The 19,123-nt window shown below is 43.2% G+C and overlaps 1 protein-coding gene across 1 annotated transcript in view; it reads left to right on the top strand.

The window, feature by feature from the left end:
• The window catches only part of FBN2 (fibrillin 2), a 239,399-nt gene extending 221,445 nt beyond the window's left edge, over positions 1–17,954 (top strand). The window contains exons 57-65 of the mRNA XM_026507878.4: positions 358–564; positions 1,601–1,726; positions 3,286–3,408; positions 4,778–4,894; positions 5,506–5,634; positions 7,655–7,774; positions 11,923–12,154; positions 13,320–13,491; positions 16,049–17,954. Coding sequence (XP_026363663.2) covers positions 358–564; positions 1,601–1,726; positions 3,286–3,408; positions 4,778–4,894; positions 5,506–5,634; positions 7,655–7,774; positions 11,923–12,154; positions 13,320–13,491; positions 16,049–16,423 — 1,601 coding nt within the window. The 3' untranslated portion in view covers positions 16,424–17,954. The remainder of the gene's footprint in view (positions 1–357; positions 565–1,600; positions 1,727–3,285; positions 3,409–4,777; positions 4,895–5,505; positions 5,635–7,654; positions 7,775–11,922; positions 12,155–13,319; positions 13,492–16,048) is intronic.
• Positions 17,955–19,123: the final 1,169 nt, after the last annotated feature.

Raw genomic sequence — 19,123 nt, 5'->3', positions numbered from 1 at the left:
AATCTTTAAAAATAAAGGGAAATAATCTAATTTCGGGGTTTTTGTGTGTGTTTTACGGGAATGGTAGTTTACTGTCAGCTAGTTGCTGATGGGTTGAAGAAAAATCTATTTCCTACGCATGATCTCACTTGCTGTTGAAATTAGTAAACTGTAGTAAAGGAACACACTGTGGATTCCTTCTCCAGCACCTTTGTAGCTGTGAAGCTGTCCGAAGTATGCTGGCTGTTCATTGGGAAGAATACTTACCTCTAAAAAAGTCTGTGCCGGGAAGAAAAATATTGTCGTCCTTTATCTGAAGATGAGGATGAAGGGTCCATTCCATGTCACTGATGCTTCTCACCGACATTGTTATTTCAGACAATCGACAGGGACTCTGCTTTGCCGAGGTGCTGCAGACGATGTGTCAGATGGCGTCCAGCAGCCGCAATCTTGTCACGAAGTCCGAATGCTGCTGTGATGGGGGGCGAGGCTGGGGGCACCAGTGTGAGCTTTGCCCGCTTCCCGGAACGGCCCAGTACAAAAAGATATGTCCTCATGGCCCAGGATACACCACCGATGGAAGAGGTGAGGAGCTGCGGAAAAGTCATGCACATTTTCAAGGCAGCGAACATTAATTCAGATTAATTTGAAGGAAAAGTGAAAAACTGATAGAATGGCTAAAATGTTTCTATGTATATGTGTTTGTGTATGCTTTTTTGCTAATGATTGAGAGATTTAAAAGATGTAACCTTCATACCGAATCTAAGAGTAGAATTTATTGGGAAACTGAAGCATGAAGCTTAGGTAACAATAAGTAATTTTCTTGAGATCACACCCCTTCTAAGGGATGGACCCTGGAGTGGAACATACCTGTCTGACCCCAACGGCCATGTCTGTAACCCCGGGACTATACCTGCTTTATTTAAGTAAAGTGTTGCTTATTTGAGTGTGCACAATTACACAGTCTGTTTGCAACATATGTACAAACCAGCAAGTCTCGTAGTTGGTTAGTGGTTTCCGGGTTTTTTTTTTTTTCTCCCTGAGTCCACTCCTCATTTAAGGAGTTTATGTCTAAAGGCTGTGACCTTGGAGGTAATTCTAGCCTCTGATCCATTATCCTCTTTGTTTCCTTTTTTTTGGGGGGGTGGGGTGCAACCACCCGATAAAATAACATTTTCTTCTATTAGTGTACAGACTGTTGGCCCTGAGCCTGATTACTCTGCTCATGAAACCCTTTCTTCAGAGAGTCTAATCCAAGTGTGGCGGTGAGGTCCAGGCGTGGGAATCACCACAAATCCCAGATTAGTGGGATGTCAGAGAGGTGGCTTTCTACACCCTGCCAAAGTAACTCACACTTAGATTTAAAAATGAGTAGACTGAAGCAGGGGTTTCAAGAGAGCCTCCATTTATGGACCTCTTCCATAAATGTTCTACTTTCCCTTCCGTGTTGCCGTTCGCCGGCCTGACGAAGAGGTACCGAGCTCTGTCGTGAATGTGGGTTGCTAGTTACTTTGTGTCACTCCCTTCGTTTCTCTTACGTTCTCACCAGTTCTGTCCTCGCATATATATATATATATATAGTGTGTTCATTTTTATTTGGGGTTTTCTTTCTCGCCCACAGATATTGATGAGTGTAAGGTGATGCCAAACCTCTGCACCAACGGTCAGTGCATCAATACCATGGGCTCATTCCGGTGCTTCTGCAAGGTTGGCTACACGACGGACATCAGCGGCACCTCGTGTGTAGGTGAGGCGCGGGTCTGCACGTCTGGGGGTGGCCAACTCCTGCTTCCTAGAGTCACTGCTGGCGATGCCGTAGGTTTACCGTGGAACATTGCAATGTACCTTTTATGCGGTCATGCCGTTCCTTTCAGGACTGTGGTTCCTGATATCACAGTAGCTGTCCTTGTCCAATAATGTAGGACACAGAACAGTTCATCAGAAAGTGTTCAGTCGGGAAGCATAAAAACTATAAAAAATATTATTTCACCATTGTATACTTTAATTTAAAATTATAAGTGCACCTTCGTTTGTCAGTCTCTTGACGAAAGAAGAGGGCTTCTGACGGTGAGCCCGTGTGTTAGCACATGTAGAGAGCGCTTTGTGCCTGTTCCCCTGTGCTGCTTTTCTGCATAAAATACACAAGTGAGGCCTCATGTAAAATTTGCAGTTTCAAAGCAGTGTCAGGACAGAATACTTCGACATTTTTACTATCTCTTTTTCTAATTTAATTTCTTATGGTCTCACCCCCACCATTCTATACCAGTTGAGGGCAGGGAGTGGGGGGCTTGCGTCTGATGAGTCTTTACAAAGCATTTGACTTAGTTTTCATTGAAGAAAAAAAGTCTCTTCTCCTCCATATTTAATCAACTTGCATGATATGCCATTAAAGCACCTATTTTAATAAACACACCTGGCATGAAAAGGTTCAGAAAAACCAAACCGACCCTTAGTAAGCATTTGACTGTCTCCGTTGGGCATGAGAGTCCTTGAGAACAGGCTACTGATGACGCGCTTCCAGAGTTCTAGGGGCGGCCACCAGTGTGTTTGACGAGGAAATAGAGATGGTTTGCTGTCCATCAGTCTTAGCAGAAAAGAGGTAGCACGTTCAAAGGAAGATGACTTCAGGAGGGTTGTTTTGCCTCAGGATGTGAGCAGAGTTTGTAAAATCTACGAGGCACAGTGCCGTGTGCTGGGGAAAAGAGGGAGACATTACTGAACCCTGCAAGGAGAAAGCTGCGCGCAGAGGGCTGGTTTGAAAGGCGCCCGTGGCCTCTGATCCAGTGATTTAAAACCCCGAGCATCTTGCAGGGAGGGAGTGGAGGGAAATAAAGACCAGACGAAGACAGAGGGCAAGAGAGCCTGCTGACAGTGTGTGTGCGGTCTGGCTGCCAGCCCGGGAGCAGCATGGGCCTGACTCATGGGTGGCAAGCCTGTGGGACCCCACGGTGCTCGGCATGTCAGCTCAGTTTAAGAGACATCTTTCAGATCCGTATGTCAGAAGAAAGAAACTCTTAGTTTTAAGAGAATGGTCGTCAAACTGTAAACAGAGTACACCTACAGAATGCAGTGGGGTTTTGCACCCCTGGTCCAGGTATTACATGTATTCAAGAACCATAGATTGATTTACAAAGTAAACCAGTGTGTTACTTTCGAGAAAACTTCTGTGTGTCATTTCTCCCTGGCTGTTTTTTCATTTTTAAGTCGAAGTGGAAAGGAAAAAGATGAAGCAAGAACATGGAGGGAGGAAAGAGACCAGTGGTTGCTTGAAACGAAGAGTTTAATGTTGACATCACTTTCATTTAGATCTTGATGAATGTTCCCAGTCCCCAAAACCATGCAACTTCATCTGCAAGAACACTGAGGGGACTTACCAGTGCTCCTGTCCTCGGGGCTACGTCCTGCAAGAGGATGGAAAGACGTGCAAAGGTGAGGGAGGCGTCTCCGGCACTCCTGACCCTCGTGTCTCCCTCCTTGCGCGTCCAAATTCAGCGAGTCAGCGACCCCTCCACCTGCACTGCCCTCGTTAAAGCACATCTTCCTAGTGACCACTTGATCATTCACAGAAAATTCTACCAGAGGACACATGGTAGGAGGCAGGGAGAATTAAAGCCCACATGACAGCTGTTTGCTTCTTCAATAGCAGACCACACAAACTGATAATTAAATGAAATTAAATAAAACAAAAAATGTTGATGAGGGAAGAGATTGAAACAAATAACTGAAATAAGATTGCTTTTGCTGCTTAGCTAGGATTTTATTTCCTCTCAACTATCTTTATCACACATTTACTGCAGAAGATTGAAAATGAATGGGTGAATTTAATTTTTTTTTTTGCACAGGTATTAAAAGTGATTCTCAAACTAAATTAGACAATTACTGTAGCTGCAGTGCTATCTCATATATTCAGCTTTATTGTCAACCTCACCCGGATGAAATGACTGGATTGAGGAAATTCCTGTCTAACTAACTGTTTGACATACAGGTTATTCTTAAGAAGATGCAGTTTTATTTCCGAGGTATACCCAATAATAATTATTATTATTACAGCAAGCAGTACCGTTCTCTTGGATCTGTATAGCGAACCGTTATGAGTCAGTTTAATTTTGCATGTTGTTGTGAGTGCAAACAGTGTGTGTTTATTAAGCTTTAAAATCATGAATTAGTGTTACATACATCTCTTAGTGCTCGTACATTTATTTAAATATATTCTCCCATATTAAGTTTTAATCTAACTGCAATCACATTTCGAGTTTTCTGTTAGTATAGTCCAAATCTAAGTTCCGTTTATGACCGGAATCACAGATGCTATAATTTTGCCTCCTCTGGTCTTCATGGCGCTGTGTTCATTTGGACCCTCAGAGCCTGGCTCAGTGCTTGTTTTCAGACCTTCACCAATTTCCAGCTTCTGTTTTATTTTTACTTAACTGCCCCCCGCCCTTAAGAGAAATAAGTGACCAGCCATGTACTACGCTGTGCACTAAATGCAAGCACTAGAACCTTGGGATACTCACCTTGAGAATAATTCAAGGAAACCACCGTGACTCACCCATTCAGTTTCTATTTTAAGAGAACTCTGTGTTGCGTATCAGAGTAGCCACCCGATACCGTAGTATCGACGCTGCCGAGGCGGGAGAAGAAACTGCTCGCCATAGGCACGTGGGGGCCTGAGCAGCGTCCAGCAGAGCCCTAGACAAAGTGCTCCCGAGTAGAACATGCCCGCATCCTGTGGCTTCCTGGGCGGGGACGCAGAGCCAGGCAACTGCACCCATTTTCACTGGCTTCTCTTTCACCTCAGACCTTGATGAATGTCAGACCAAACAGCACAACTGCCAGTTCCTGTGTGCCAACACGCTGGGAGGCTTTACCTGTAAATGCCCACCTGGTTTCACGCAGCACCACACGGCCTGCATCGGTGAGACCCAACTGCACGTGGGAGGGCTTGCAGACTGTGGGTAGATGCATAAAAAGTGTACTCAAAATGGCAGAATATTGAATGGCTCCATGCTGACATTTGAAACCAGTATGGCGTAATGACTGGTCTGGAACTGTTGCTAATAGTGTAGGTGTTTTTCTCTAGGAACAGTATCCAGAGGAAGAACTGTAAGGTCCAAGCACACGCACAGTAGGCATATTCCAAACAGGACCGTTACATTGCATTGGGAACATAATCATATATGTTCAGACTAAATATGAGTAAGGGCTCATTGTGATTTTTAGAACGTGCTAATGGACATGGTAGGTTACGTTATGTTAGAAGACCAAGGTTAAGAGACTTTGAGTCTGCTTCATAAAAAACCATGTACGCAGTTGACCCCAGATCGTCTCTAATTTCACCTCTCTTGAAATATTATTTTTCTTGCCACTTTTGCCTCTAACCTGACAGTGGATTGTGGCATACATTTCCCTCAAGTTTTCACATATAAGTGAACTTAGGCTTTCATGCCTCACTTTTCACTTCATGTAGTGAAATCTGAGTCATGTAATGACTCGGAAGCTTGACACTCCTCCTTCCTGCTTTGCTAGACAACAATGAATGTGGATCTCAGCCTTCACTCTGTGGAGCAAAGGGAATCTGTCAGAACACGCCTGGAAGTTTCAGCTGCGAATGCCAAAGAGGGTTCTCTCTCGATGCCACTGGACTAAACTGTGAAGGTGAGTTTATTTGCTAAAAAATCCTTAATTGAATATAGCAAACTATTTTAACTTCCAAGCCACTAAATGGGAAATGAGATCATCTCAAAAGGAAAAAAGGATTGAACAAAATAGAACTCGGCAATTGATTTTCGCTCATAGATTTTCATATATCATTTGGGGGGCAGAGGAAAACTTCAGTGGGATAGAACAAAAATTCTATATGAACTGGCTTTTAAAGTAACTGGAGTCTTTACCTAATTACTGATCTAAAAAAAAAACTGAAAAGGAATTCTGTAATTCTGTAGCTCATATGGCATACAATAGTGTACAAATAGATCAGAAAAAAAGTGGACTTTCGTTCCATAACTAAATATGTGAAAGTGTAAGAAAAACAATTATCAGAATTGTAAAATATATGAAAAGCACGGGAAAGCGATGGCTATTTCCGTCTTATTTGTTCTGAAACTCCCTTATTCACTCTCTTCTCTACAATGGGCATTTTCTATCAAGCCAATACAATAGGTATTTCCTATAAAGTCCAGGAAATATTTAACTGGGAATAAAATAAGAATCTGTCTATACTCAACAAAATATTATACTGTTCTCCAGTATTTCCACTGCGAGGGCTAATGTAGAAGACTTGGAATCTTACAAAGTACCCATGCCAGAGATTATAAGACTATGTACGTCCCCTTCTATTTTTATAAACTATTGCAATTTAAGTCTTCATTGTGTTTAGTCCCCCTTTATTATTCTTAGAAATTTGTGATTCTGAATTCTAGAAATACATTGTTTTTAATATACTCTTTATAAGAAGTATAAGACATTTATAAATCTAATTTGTAGCCAAGAAAAATTCAGTTTTAAAGATTTCCATTTTAACATTTTGTATTTCAAGTCATTGAAACTTTTAAAGTCTGAACACACAGCTGCTTGCCACGTGTGAGTTCAGCCTGAGACCATCCACGTAAGATACCATGTATTAAGTAGCCATATAAATTTGTTATACACACATCAAACATGCCAATTTTATTTTACTCTTTATGGGTAGATTTCAAAGCCTCAGTTGTTATTCCAAAAGAGTATGCTTGTATGGACAAAGAAATTCCATATGTTGTAATAATTCCACATCATATCTAAGTACTTAAATTTTGCATCTAATTTCGAATGGTAATAAAAATTTTTGCATGCAAAACAGTTATACTTTTTAAGGTATCTCTGTAGTGCTTGCATCCTCCCAAACATGAGGATTTTATTTTTTTAAGATTTATTTATTTATTTTTGAGACAGCATAAGTGAGAGGGACAGAGGGAGAGGGAGAGAGAATTTCAAGCCACCTCTGCCCTGAGCATGGAACCCCATGCAGGGCTCCATCTCATGACCCTGGGATCACAACCTGAGCCAAAACCAAGAGTCAGACACTTAACTAGCGTTCCACTCACGTGCCCCCTCAAACATGACGATTAAATGTCCGAATCACTTTTGAATCTATTGGAATATATAATGCAAATATATTTATATCACCTACCAAATAAATCACACCATATGCAGTTAATCCATCCAAAATGTATAACATTTGTGGTTGCTGTTGGTGATTTGCTGAAGTTATTTCACGAATTGACAGGGGATGGACTGGTGGACAGTATAAGGGTGCCTGGGTGGCTCAGTCATTTAAGCGTTGGCCCTCGGTTTCGGCTTAGGTTGCAATCCCAGGGTCGTAAGATTGAACCCCAAGTTGGGCTTCATACTCAGCAGGACGTCTGCTTGAGATTCTTTCTCCCTCTCCTTCTGACCCTCCCCCGCCTCTCAAATAAATCTTAAAAAAAAAAAAAAATAGAATAAGGTGGATTCTTATCTCAGAACCATTCTTTGTATCACCGCTAAGAACCATGTGACTTGGAAAAACTCACAGCCTCTGTGTGTGTCTTGTTTGTTTATTAGTTACCCTGATAATAGCTAACCCAGGTTGCGTTTGGAGTACATTTAAGAACAGTAGAGGAAAGGGTGCATAAATATCCTGCCGGGATTGTTTTTGCAGATGTGGATGAATGTGATGGAAACCACAGGTGCCAGCATGGCTGCCAGAACATCCTGGGAGGCTACAGGTGTGGCTGCCCTCAGGGGTATATTCAGCATTACCAGTGGAATCAGTGTGTCGGTGAGTTCTCACTTGTTACATAGCATCTGCTTTTCTTACCTTAAAGTATCTTTGTGTAAAATGAACAAAGGTCGATGTTTCAGTGTAGCCTTTGAATCCTAGGACTTTAACACCAGTCCTTTGGACGGATGCATGGGGATCTGTGACACTAGTCTCTCTACTTGTGTATGTTTGAAAATATCCGGAATAAAAATGTTTTAAGTACCTAAAAGGTAACTCAACTCAAGCTTCATAATTATAATTTTCTACTAGATGTAATTTTAACTTTCTGAAGATGGTGTCAAGATTCATCATCTTCACCTGCCAAGGTCAGGGGGTTTTCATGATGACTTTCATAACTTTTTAGATTGTTGAAGAATTGCCCGTCCATCTCCCTCAGATAAATCTAAATGAATTCAGATCAGCTTAATAAGGACCGTCACTTGTGCTCTCCAGATTCGCACAGATTTAGCGAAGAAGGTTAAGTATTTGAAGGTAGAAAAAAGTACCTAGTCACAGCTAATTCTGTTGAATTTGTCTCCGGACAAAACTGTTTGTAAAATAAATATCCTGGCATTGATAATAGCCAATGGAAACTCTCCTTTTAAGGAGAGACTGATCAAAGAGAACGTTATTCTGTACTTGAATAGCCAGCTGATTTATTTAGCAGAGGCCTGATTGCTTGGCTCCATCTGAATGCACTGCGTGGAGCTGCCGTCCTACACGCTTGGACATCAGATGCTCGCACGGCTGAGCCCGAAGGGGAGCAGTGGTCCCGCCGGGAGCCAGCGGGGGCTTGCCTGCGCCTCTACGGGGATTTCAGTTACCCCATGCATCCACTCGATAAATTAATCTGATTTTATCCTTTGTGGTCTTCTCAAAAGAAATTCCTAATGACAGTTTAGTGAATTGAGAAGAGAAAATCAAGACGAATTTCAAAGAAGGGAAGCCAACTTGGGGAAAGTCACAGAGATGCTGTGGTCTTGTGCAAGGCCAAAGACAGATGCTTTGTCAGCCCACAAATAGACACTCGCACAGGGAAATGCAACAACCACTCGTGATCAAGAAGTTACGTGTCCAGGGATTATCAAGATGATGAGTTAGGCAGTCAAAATGATTTCATAAGTTTACTTTTTCTCTTCACACACACATTAAAATGCTGAGTCATCATGTCCTGATTGATTTATAAACACAGTATAGGCACGCTCTTCAGAATAGAACAGTGCATTTGTAGTCAGCTGTTAAAACAGTTTAAAATAATTATATTGCTTTGCTTACTAAAAGTGGAGGGTCTCATAAATAACATGGACTTCTTGGTTAATTCTGTGGATCTTAAAAGGGTGATCTAATATTTCATAGGTGTCAGCTTATTAAATAGAATTCTCATTTTTAAACTGATCCTAAGTATAAAAAAGCACATATGGAGTATTAAGTTTTCTGAAGCTTCTGCCTATAAACATGGAGTGCAAAAATAGCTGTACCGTTTTGCACTAAATTGGTCTGACTTCAAAATCAAGGCTGTATGGTACATCCTAATTCCCCTTGGGGGGAATTCTCTGAGTGGGCACGTCCTCAAAGCGGTCACCCCACAGCAGCTCGCACAGTTTAACAGCCGGGATTTATTTTGAAAGGTTCTAGAGTCGTCCGTGCAGGGCTGAGGAATCTAGCTGGTGCCTACTTTAATTGCTGACTTCCTTGCTTTGAATCCACATAATTCCAGTTGGAATTTTAACCCAACTATCTGGCAGGGATAGAATTAAACCATCAGGAAATAATAAAAGCAACGAGTTTTCAAAAGAACAAGAATTATGATAAAATGCAAATTGAAAGACCACAAATTATTTTTATCTGTTACTGCCTGTGTGAATATTATTAGTCATTTCCTATGATTGAGGGGGGAAATGCAGAATGAACTATTTCAGATTTATCTGGATTCTCTTAGTAAATGGACAAAAGTGTTCAGAATCAATGCATCGGATAATTTAATATTACGTTGTTAATACTACTGCCAACTTAAGGGAAATGACAGTTCTTTATGTTAATACTGAAAAAAGGTTTTAATTCAAATGAATATTTGAAAGTATTTCCAGTCACTTGCCAGGGAACATTTATAACATTCTGGTACGTAGACTGTATAGTTTCTCAGATGTTTACAAGCATTATAATTATTCATAATTGAAAATAAGTGTTAACCTTTGGATATGAAGAAAAATTATGTATTAGTGAAGTTTTGGGTTATTAGTGTTCACTAACTTCTGTTTGCTTCTGTGGTCACTTCTAAATAATTTGAACACAGCTTAGTGAAGCACGAGTCAGCTCAAAGTATGTATCAAGCATGAACATATTTTCAAAGTGAGATGACCTAAATCCATAAAAATATACCACAATGTACATTTGTAACATACAAATATGAGGTATGTCATGGTACTTAGAAAAACATTACTTATTTTTAAATGTTCTTGTCAGTAGTATGTAAATGCCATTTACTCAATTGGTTTTGCCTGATAATTAGACACAATGTCTAATACTATATTCATAGCAGGATCATTTTGTTAAGTTGTAACCTAATTCACATTCTCGGTTATGAGAGGAATCCTGGATATAAATGTCAGAGTTAACGGTTAGAGCAGATAAGCCTTTGTGGCAGAATGCCAAGTCTTTTTTGGATTTAGAAATAAAACAGCAGTTATATCTATGGCATAGGCAGCCTAGTGATTAAGAATTCATTTAAATACTTTCTCCCCATGAAATGAAGGCTGAGAACTTGCACAAATTAATCATCGTAGGTTTTACATCCAGAATTCTCTATTTGTTGGCCTAATTTAATTCTGAAACTATAGTCATGACACAGAAGTTGCCTCAGAATATCCGCCCTCTCAGTAACCTGGGAGCCGGACTCAACGACGTCACATTTCCCGTGTGAGAGGCCTCGGCAGCCGCGCAGCTGGGAGGCTCGGTCTGCATCCTTCACCATCATGCTGCGCTGCTGCAGACGGGCGCTTCCCTCCGGCTGCTGTGTCGTCTACGTACACACGGGCCATTTCCCCACGGGAGCTGAAACATAAACCTGTCACATGCTAGGTAAACAGATGCACTGGGCTCCAGGGGAGTCACAAGAATCAGAAAGAATTCCACGGAGCACATGTGACTTGTGCCTAGGGTGAAATGTGGATTACAATAAAGCCCAAAGGAGTCAAGCCACATGCTATATATCGAACAGACAGTTAAGAGCAAAATTGTTATCTCCAAAGTTAAAAGCACAGTCGGGCTCTGATTTTGTAAAAAATAAGAGCAAGTGAAAGTATAACCTATTATTATCCTGCAGGCAGGAATTTACAGTGGCAGGTTAGTTATTAAACAAGTAAAACCTATGTCAGCTGATGGCTGGGTGCAAACCTCTCTTGGAAGACATGGTCTGCACCTTAATGGATTCTCGAGTAGCTAAAAGCATCCTAGATCTTTGGGTCAAAAGAGCCCGTTACTGTTTCTTTCAGTTATTTTAATTCAGAATATTTAAATGTTTATACATATTTTCTCCCCATATAGAATGAATTTGAGAATTGCTGGGAGAATATACGTATACCCAGATACGGGTTTTTTTTTAATTGAGACGGAATTCACATACGATAAAATTCATCTTTTCAAAATGCATGCAATTCAGTGATGATTAGTATATTCTCACCAGAGTTTGCAGCCATCACCGCCACATTTTCACTGCCCCAGAAAGAAACTCCATACCCACAAGCAGACATTCTCCATTTCTCCCTCCTTGAAGCCCCTGGAAACTAGTAATCTACTTTCTAGCTCCACGGATCTGAGATTCAGGCTTTTGAAGTAACCTTTGGTGCAAAGAATAGATTATTCAGTAGAGAGACTACAAATGTCTGTCCCCAAGGGCCACCATAATATTGAGAAACAGCACAAACAGAAAATATAAAAGGGTAGGGCATGGCTTTTTTAAAGCCATGATTTAGGCGGACTTGTTGGGGTTTGGTATTTTGGTGTTTTGGTTTTTGTTTTTTACTTTTGCCAATCAGCCATCAGAATAAACATTTTCTAAATATAGTTCTAGAGATATTCCCCGTAAAACCGTCACCACTGTGAGACTCAGCCTCTTCATACATGGCCCCCCGCCTCCCACGTAAGAGTTTCTTCCTCTGTCCCCCTAGACGAGAATGAGTGCTCCAACCCCAGCGCCTGCGGCTCTGCCTCCTGCTACAACACACTGGGCGGTTACAAGTGCGTCTGCCCCTCAGGATTCTCCTTTGACCAGTTCTCCAGTGCCTGCCACGACGTCAACGAGTGCTCGTCCTCCAAGAACCCGTGCAGTTATGGCTGCTCCAACACGGAAGGGGGCTACCTGTGCGGCTGCCCGCCCGGGTACTACAGAGTGGGACAGGGGTAAGGCCGCCCCCGCCTCGCACACAAGGAAGCAGGTGTGGTCCTGGCGCTGCAGGGAAGTGAACGGTGGTTCAGAGCCCAGGAGGCAAAAGCACTGCTCAGAGGACTTAGGGTCTGGGAAGAAGAGCCACCAGGAAGGTACCTGGGTTAGGTCAGTGCAGCAGGATCGCCTCCTTGCCTCCTTCCCCTTATACAGGTAGCACTGCCTTCCCCCTCGGAACAGCCTGAACTGATTCAGTCAGATCCCTCAAGGCCAGAGACAAGTAAATGCTTAAAAGTGGCGCTCCTATGTTGTCACTGACACCTGGGTTATAAAGTACGAGTAGAAATGGCTGCGCCCCAGATTTCTCTATGAATTTAGGCAAGTGCTTGCCCAGTGTTCCCTAAGGAAGGAGTCTGTCCCTCCCTTTGGTCATCTGGCTTTATACTGCACAGAAAGGAGGTGCCTGGTTCTTGTGGCACCGTCTCCACAAAGCTGGGTTCCTTCCAGCGAATGGCCCTCTCCCAAGTGAGCCGTCGCAAGTGCTCTTGGCTGCCAGCATCCTTGCATGCAGGCAGCTGGCTCTCTCAGCACCGAAGATGGGAACGGACGAGTCAGTCAGGGTCACCTTCCCCAGAAGGAGCAGTGAGTGAGTCAGGCACTGAGGGGTGGGGACTGATCTGTCTACCACTGGTACCTAATAACCAAAGTCTTGGTCCAGACAAATACCCTTTAGAGCCAACTCAGTGACTCTGACTGTCCACAACGGGAGCTCAGAAGTCTCAAGTGTTCAAGCAGAGAGCTTTCTCAAGAGCCCAAGCACAGGCTTCCACCTTAATAAAGCAACAGAGACTCCCTTAACGTTCTCTTTGGAAATTCATAATTTGCTTTTTTTTTTTTTTTTAACCTTCCTGATTTAACTACACCTGAGTGTTTCAGTCTAATTAGGATTGAAAATTGGAGAAGCCTGGAGCTCACTCTCAGAATTTTGACGTTCAGAATGAGGAAGAACCTCATGCATTAAGTGTTGGAGGAAAGAGTTACCAAGAGTATTAGGTTTTCATGTTCATGAGCTTGGAGTTTACTTTGGTAGTTTCTTGTCTCTGAAAAGTCTCTGCTCTACCATTGGAAAACTGTGGTCACGGTTAATGGTAAAGTCTAACCATGCCTTCTCCTTGCACATAGCCACTGTGTCTCAGGAGTGGGATTTAACAAAGGGCAGTACCTGTCCCTGGATGCAGAGGTCGACGAGGAAAATGCTCTGTCCCCGGAAGCATGTTATGAGTGTAAAATCAACGGCTACTCTAAGAAAGACGGCAGACGGAAGAGAAGTGTTGGGGAACCCGAACCCACTGCTGTGAGTACACCTCGCTCTGTCCCGTCACAGGATTTACATAGGCTCCAGCCTCAGCGAAGTTCAGCCTTTCTTGTGATGTTATAACTAAATTTACAGACACAATATGGCAGAGACACGTTAAAATGAGTGGCATTATTAGCTCAGAACACAAGGACTGGGGGAAAAACACTTTAAGATTCACGGTTTCAGATCCTATGTTTTTGTTTTTGATTTGTGCCAGAGAAAGAAAAGGTGGCCATCTAGGAAATAGCAGTTTTGAAATGATTCAAAAAAACAAGTTATTTCAAATTTGTCCAGTTGTGTTTTAAACAACTGTAGCACTAGGCTGATCTAAATTTTCACTAGACAAGCCAACCAGCTCTCATATTCTGTGACATTTGTAAGTGTTCCTTCCATAAAAAAAATTATCTCCAAATAGTGTGTTTGTAAGGAACTGGAGATCTGAACAGCCTGCTGGTGGTTCTTTGCTGTTGATGGCATTTAACTGAGTAGTTAAAAGGGAGGACCATGACTGTGTGGTTCCGAATGTTCCCTGACCCTCCCTGCTCATTACCCGTGTCACATGGGGCATGTACACTTAACCTGTCTCTACCTCAATTTCTTCACCTGTAAAATGGGGATAAAAATACTTACCTTGGGGTGTGCCTGGGTGGCTCACTTGGTTAAGTGTCTGACTCTTCATTGAAGCTCAGGCCTTGATCTCAGGGTTGTGAGTTTAAATCCAGCTGGGCCTACTTTAAAAAAACAAACAAACAAACAAAAAAAGATACTTTGAAGGCTGACAAGAAAATCGAGTTGACACTGTGAAGCGCCTGGAACATTGGCTGACATTAGTAAATGTCCCCAAGTAATACCTGGTATCCAAAGATGGTGGTGGTTTTCCCAAAGATCAGGGTGGCACCTCCCTCTTCAGTTAACATTATTGCAGAATTCCCCCACCAAAAAAACTCTAGGCAACAACTAACTGGCTGTGTGGGTTGGGTGACTTGCTTCATTTTCTGGGCCTCTGAAACTTTTCTGATCTATACGGCTAGATTTCTCTAGCCAAAATGTCTGTGGTTCTACTTTATAATAATGAGCAGGCCAGTATTAGATTTACCTTAAGTTGACTGATGTACTAACTGCTGTTTAAACATGGCGATTCAGATATCCATCAAGTATCCCTGACAACAAATCCAGAAATTTCGCTTATGAAACCTTCCCGCTGTGATACTGGGGACAGGGTTCTGTCTGATCACTGATGGGCACTTTTTTTTAAAGATTTTATTTATGTATGTATGTATCTATCCATGAATGAGAGAGAGTACACATACAAGTGGGTGGAGGGACAAAGAGCTAGGGAGAGACAGAATTTCAAGTAGACTCCATGCAGAGCATGGAGCCCAGTGCAGGGCTCAATCTCATGACTCCAAGATCACGGCCCGAGCTGAAATCAGGAGTCAGACACTTAACCAACTGAGCCACCCAGACACCCCCTGACGGGCACTTATGTGCCAGCAGAACCAAGTTCCTACTTAAAGGCATCCACTCAAAGCTTTAGATTTTTGCCTAACAAATAGCATTCTAGGGGCACCTGGGTGGTGGTTAAGCGGCTGACTCTTGGTTCTGGCTGGGGTCATGATCTCAGGGTCCTGGGATGGAGCCCCACATCCAGCCCTGTGCTCACCGTGGAGTCTGCCTCAGGATACTCTCTCCCTCTCCCTGCTCACTTCTGCCCCCCCCCTCAAATAAATAAATCTTAAAGAAGAAAAATAGCATTCTAAAACCTCCCACCCCTCTGACCAAGTGAGATTTGGTTTATCTGGGTCCTGCCCCGCTGGTTTTTTACCACCTAATTCAAACCCAAGCCCAGGACTCTGCGGGTCGCTCTGTCTGCACTAATGGCTCCCCGTAAACACACTGCACGCATGGTTGTGGGAGCCTTACAAATCAAGCCGGGCCTTCAGAGTGCAGATCGCCCTGGGGATCATCCTGCTGTTGGCCAAGAGCTGCACATCTACATTAGGATCCAACCAAAAAAAAAAAAAAAAAAAATTACATGAGAGACTGTGGACTCTGAGAAACAAACTGAGGGCTTCAGAGGGGAGGGGGGTGGGGGAATGGGATAGGCTGGTGATGGGTAGTAAGGAGGGCACGTATTGCATGGAGCACTGGGTGTTATACGCAACTAATGAGTCATGGAACATTGCATCAGAAACCAGGGATGTACTGTATGGTGACTAACATAATAAAACATTAAAATGAAAAAATTACAATCATAAATAATTTTTTTATTAATAAGCTTGCTATTCCATAAACTCATCAAAAATAGTTTGAAATGTGAATGCTGTCTGTAGGCTCAGCCCTGTCACTCGACCTGGATCGGTGAATGAGAGGCTGTAAAGATCTCCAGGCCACGCTCTGTGGCACTGACCTCTGCCCCCGGCTGACGGCGGCATACAGGGGTGGAGAGCACAGAGAGTCACCCCTGTGGCTGCAGCCCCAGCAGGAAGCCCCTCCCCGTCCTCTGCGTGTGCCCTACAATCTCTTCCCACATCCTTTCCTGCTCTTTCTCCAGGTTGAACACATCAGCCTGGAGAGCGTTGACATGGACAGCCCCATGAGAATGAAGTTCAACCTCTCTGGCCTTGGCTCGAAGGAGCACATCCTAGAACTCATGCCCGCCATCGAGCCCCTAAACAACCACATCCGCTACGTCATCTCCCAAGGGAACGACGAGGGCATCTTCCGCATCCACCAAAGAAATGGGCTCAGCTACTTGCACACGGCCAAGAGGAAGCCCGTGCCCGGCACGTACACACTGGAAATCACTAGCATCCCTCTCTACAAGAAGAAGGAGCTTAAGAAACTGGAAGACCGCAATGAGGATGACTACCTCCTAGGGGAGCTGGGAGAGGCGCTCAGAATGAGGCTGCAGATTCAGCTCTATTAATCCTTACAGACTCGGTTCCAGGCTCCAGTCTCTGCACAGCCAGCCTGCAGAAGCCTCGGAGAATCCGTGACTAATTGCAAAGAGGGAAAAAAAGACAACTTTTGTATCTTTCCTCCCTGTGTCAGACTGCAGAAGGTTGACCCTCACAGGGAGGGGTAATTGAGACTCTGGTATGGCCAAAGATTTGAGTACAAAGGCAACCGTGGTTACTGTATTTTTTATATAACTTCACTTTAAAATATATTAAAAGGAAACTAAAACTAAATGTTCAAGAGATCAACATATGGCACTAAATGCACAAAAATAATGTGAGCTTTTTTTTTCCTGTTAGCAGTCTGTAACACTTTGGGTATTTTGCTATAGTTGCTAATTAAAAAAAATATAGATGTTTATTTATTTTTAATGCAGTAATATATGGAGAAATGAACAAACTATGTAAACAAAAAGGGAAACTCACTTGTTTTTCTTTAGATTTATAAATTTGAGCTATTTCTTTTAGAGGTGCTTTTTAAAAATCCAGTAGATTCAAGAGAGGTTTCCTTTGGTTTTCTGCCAGTGGTCCAACTGGTACCCATCTGATGATTTTAAAGAAAGCCTCCCAGAGCTGTAAGGGCAGTGTAATCAGTAACGTAAAGGACGGCAAGGTCATTAGATCCTTCAGAAAGGAGATGGAAGCCAGAGCAGCTCGTGGTGACAACGATCGTCCCCATCACCAGACACACCAGGCAACCGAAGATGAAGCACAACCGCTGTAGCAAAATACCTTGACTGCTTGTGAGAACAGTAGCGTTGCAGGCCAAACCGTACTGTATTTCCTTCGTATAACCTCGCGGAAGCACGCGTGCTCCCCACAACACCTCATCCCCGCCCAGGGGGGCCGCACCCCCGGAGGCCGCCGGGGCGCGGCCGGTCCTCTGCAAAGGAACGCCCGGCGTTCTGTAGTGTTTGGTGCTGTCTTAGATTCATGGTGCATTTATGATGTTCAAGCTGTTTCAGGATTGCCATATGTGCAAACAAATCATGCAGTACAGCCGAGGAATATATGTTGTGTTTTTTTTTAATCCATTTTTTTTTTTTAGAATTTTCATTAATACTGTAGTTATACACCATATGCCTCGTTTTATCATAGCCTATTGTGTATGAGAGATGTTTGTACAATGAATTGATGTTTAGTTTGCTTTAGTCATTTAAAAAGATTCCGTACCAGGACGTGCTAATAGAAGGACGTCCGCGCGTACTTCTCAACCCAAGAACCTGTCCCTGGACCAGTGACCAAACCTCATATGTGAAATGGCCAAAGCACGTGCAGGCTCCGGGTTGTTCCTCTCACACCTGTGCTGACCAAAGATTCATAACCAATTATATCCAGTTGGGGGTTTTGTTTTGTTTTTCTTAATACCTAAAAAAAGAAACAGTGTAAATTTGTAATCAAGTGTTTGTGAGGAAAAACTTATGGTTTTTGGTCTTGTTTGTTTTTGTAGGTCTATGTATCAAATATGACACTTTTCTTGCAATAAAGCTTATTTTGGGGTAGTTGGCTGGCTGAGTGTTTTGTGAGACGACAACCTCCACTGCGCTGGTGGGAGGCACTGGGGGCTTTGCCCATGGAGACCTGTATGAAAGTGCCCGACGAGAGCCAGGCACAATTACCAGAAAATGAGAGAATGCTGTCCAGTCTGTGACATAGGTGTGTTCAAGTGACAACGACCATGTAAAGTCCTCTTCAAGCAGAGGACAAAATCGAGGCAGTAGGTCGTTCCCTTCCCCACAGATTCTAAGATTCCTCAGAGCTCCCCATCTTTCTAGAGACCAGAGAGTCTCTTCATGTCATCCCCATGTGGGCTGTGAGCCCCACTGCGTTAAAGCACCTGTGAGGAAGTACCACGTTCTCTCCTTCAACGCTTTTCCTCGAGTTTTCCAGCAAGAGTACATAGTGAGCAAACTCCAGGCTAAACGGTATCTCATCCAAAAGAATCCGAAGCTTCCTGTCTCTTGCAGTGTGACAGAGGTCCCTCAGTGGGTAAGTGGCTAGATAGACACGTCGCTTAACTGAACCCTTTTTCTTTGATATGATACACTGTTGAAACGAGCACAGAAATGTCTCAGAAGTCAATTCAATGCAAAGTTTGAGAATCTGTGTGCTCAACTTTTTCACGCAAAGGATGAGAAAACAAGGAAATATCACGACTGATCTCAGTGCTGCCCTCTGCCTATCCGCAAGGAAGGGATTGGCCTCAGGGCGTGCTTTCTAGCTCCGCAGGCGTTCAGAGATTGTCTGGCATCCAGGATTGCGACGGCAGGAGTGCTCGTAATGTGCAATCACCGGGAACCAAATTCGACTCTTAACTTTGAACTGTGAGCAACAACGCTCTTAAGTTTCCCTTTAACCTGCTCTTAAAGGAAGTTTAAGAATCCGCACCACCAGGCGCTCTACACAGTAAAGATAAAAGACCATCCAGGGCTTTCCACAGAACACTCTGGAAAGAAATGACTACCCCAAGACACTCCTAGGAAGAACCTTCCCAGGCACTCTGGCTGCCTTAGTACAATTCTCTACCCCGAGCACTGACACAGCCGTGATTAATTTGTGTCTCTCTGGTAACCAGCTGCTAATGATCTATTTTGCATCATTTTGTCATTCTCATAAAACGTCCCCCAGAAATTTCTTGGCTGAGTTACACAAAAGTAAGCCCAGATATA

Source organism: Ursus arctos, unplaced genomic scaffold (assembly GCF_023065955.2).
Source record: "Ursus arctos isolate Adak ecotype North America unplaced genomic scaffold, UrsArc2.0 scaffold_5, whole genome shotgun sequence".
Classification (NCBI taxonomy): Eukaryota; Metazoa; Chordata; class Mammalia; order Carnivora; family Ursidae; genus Ursus; species Ursus arctos.
Note: the sequence above shows the minus strand (reverse complement) of the source record. Positions and strands in the feature narration are given on the sequence as shown.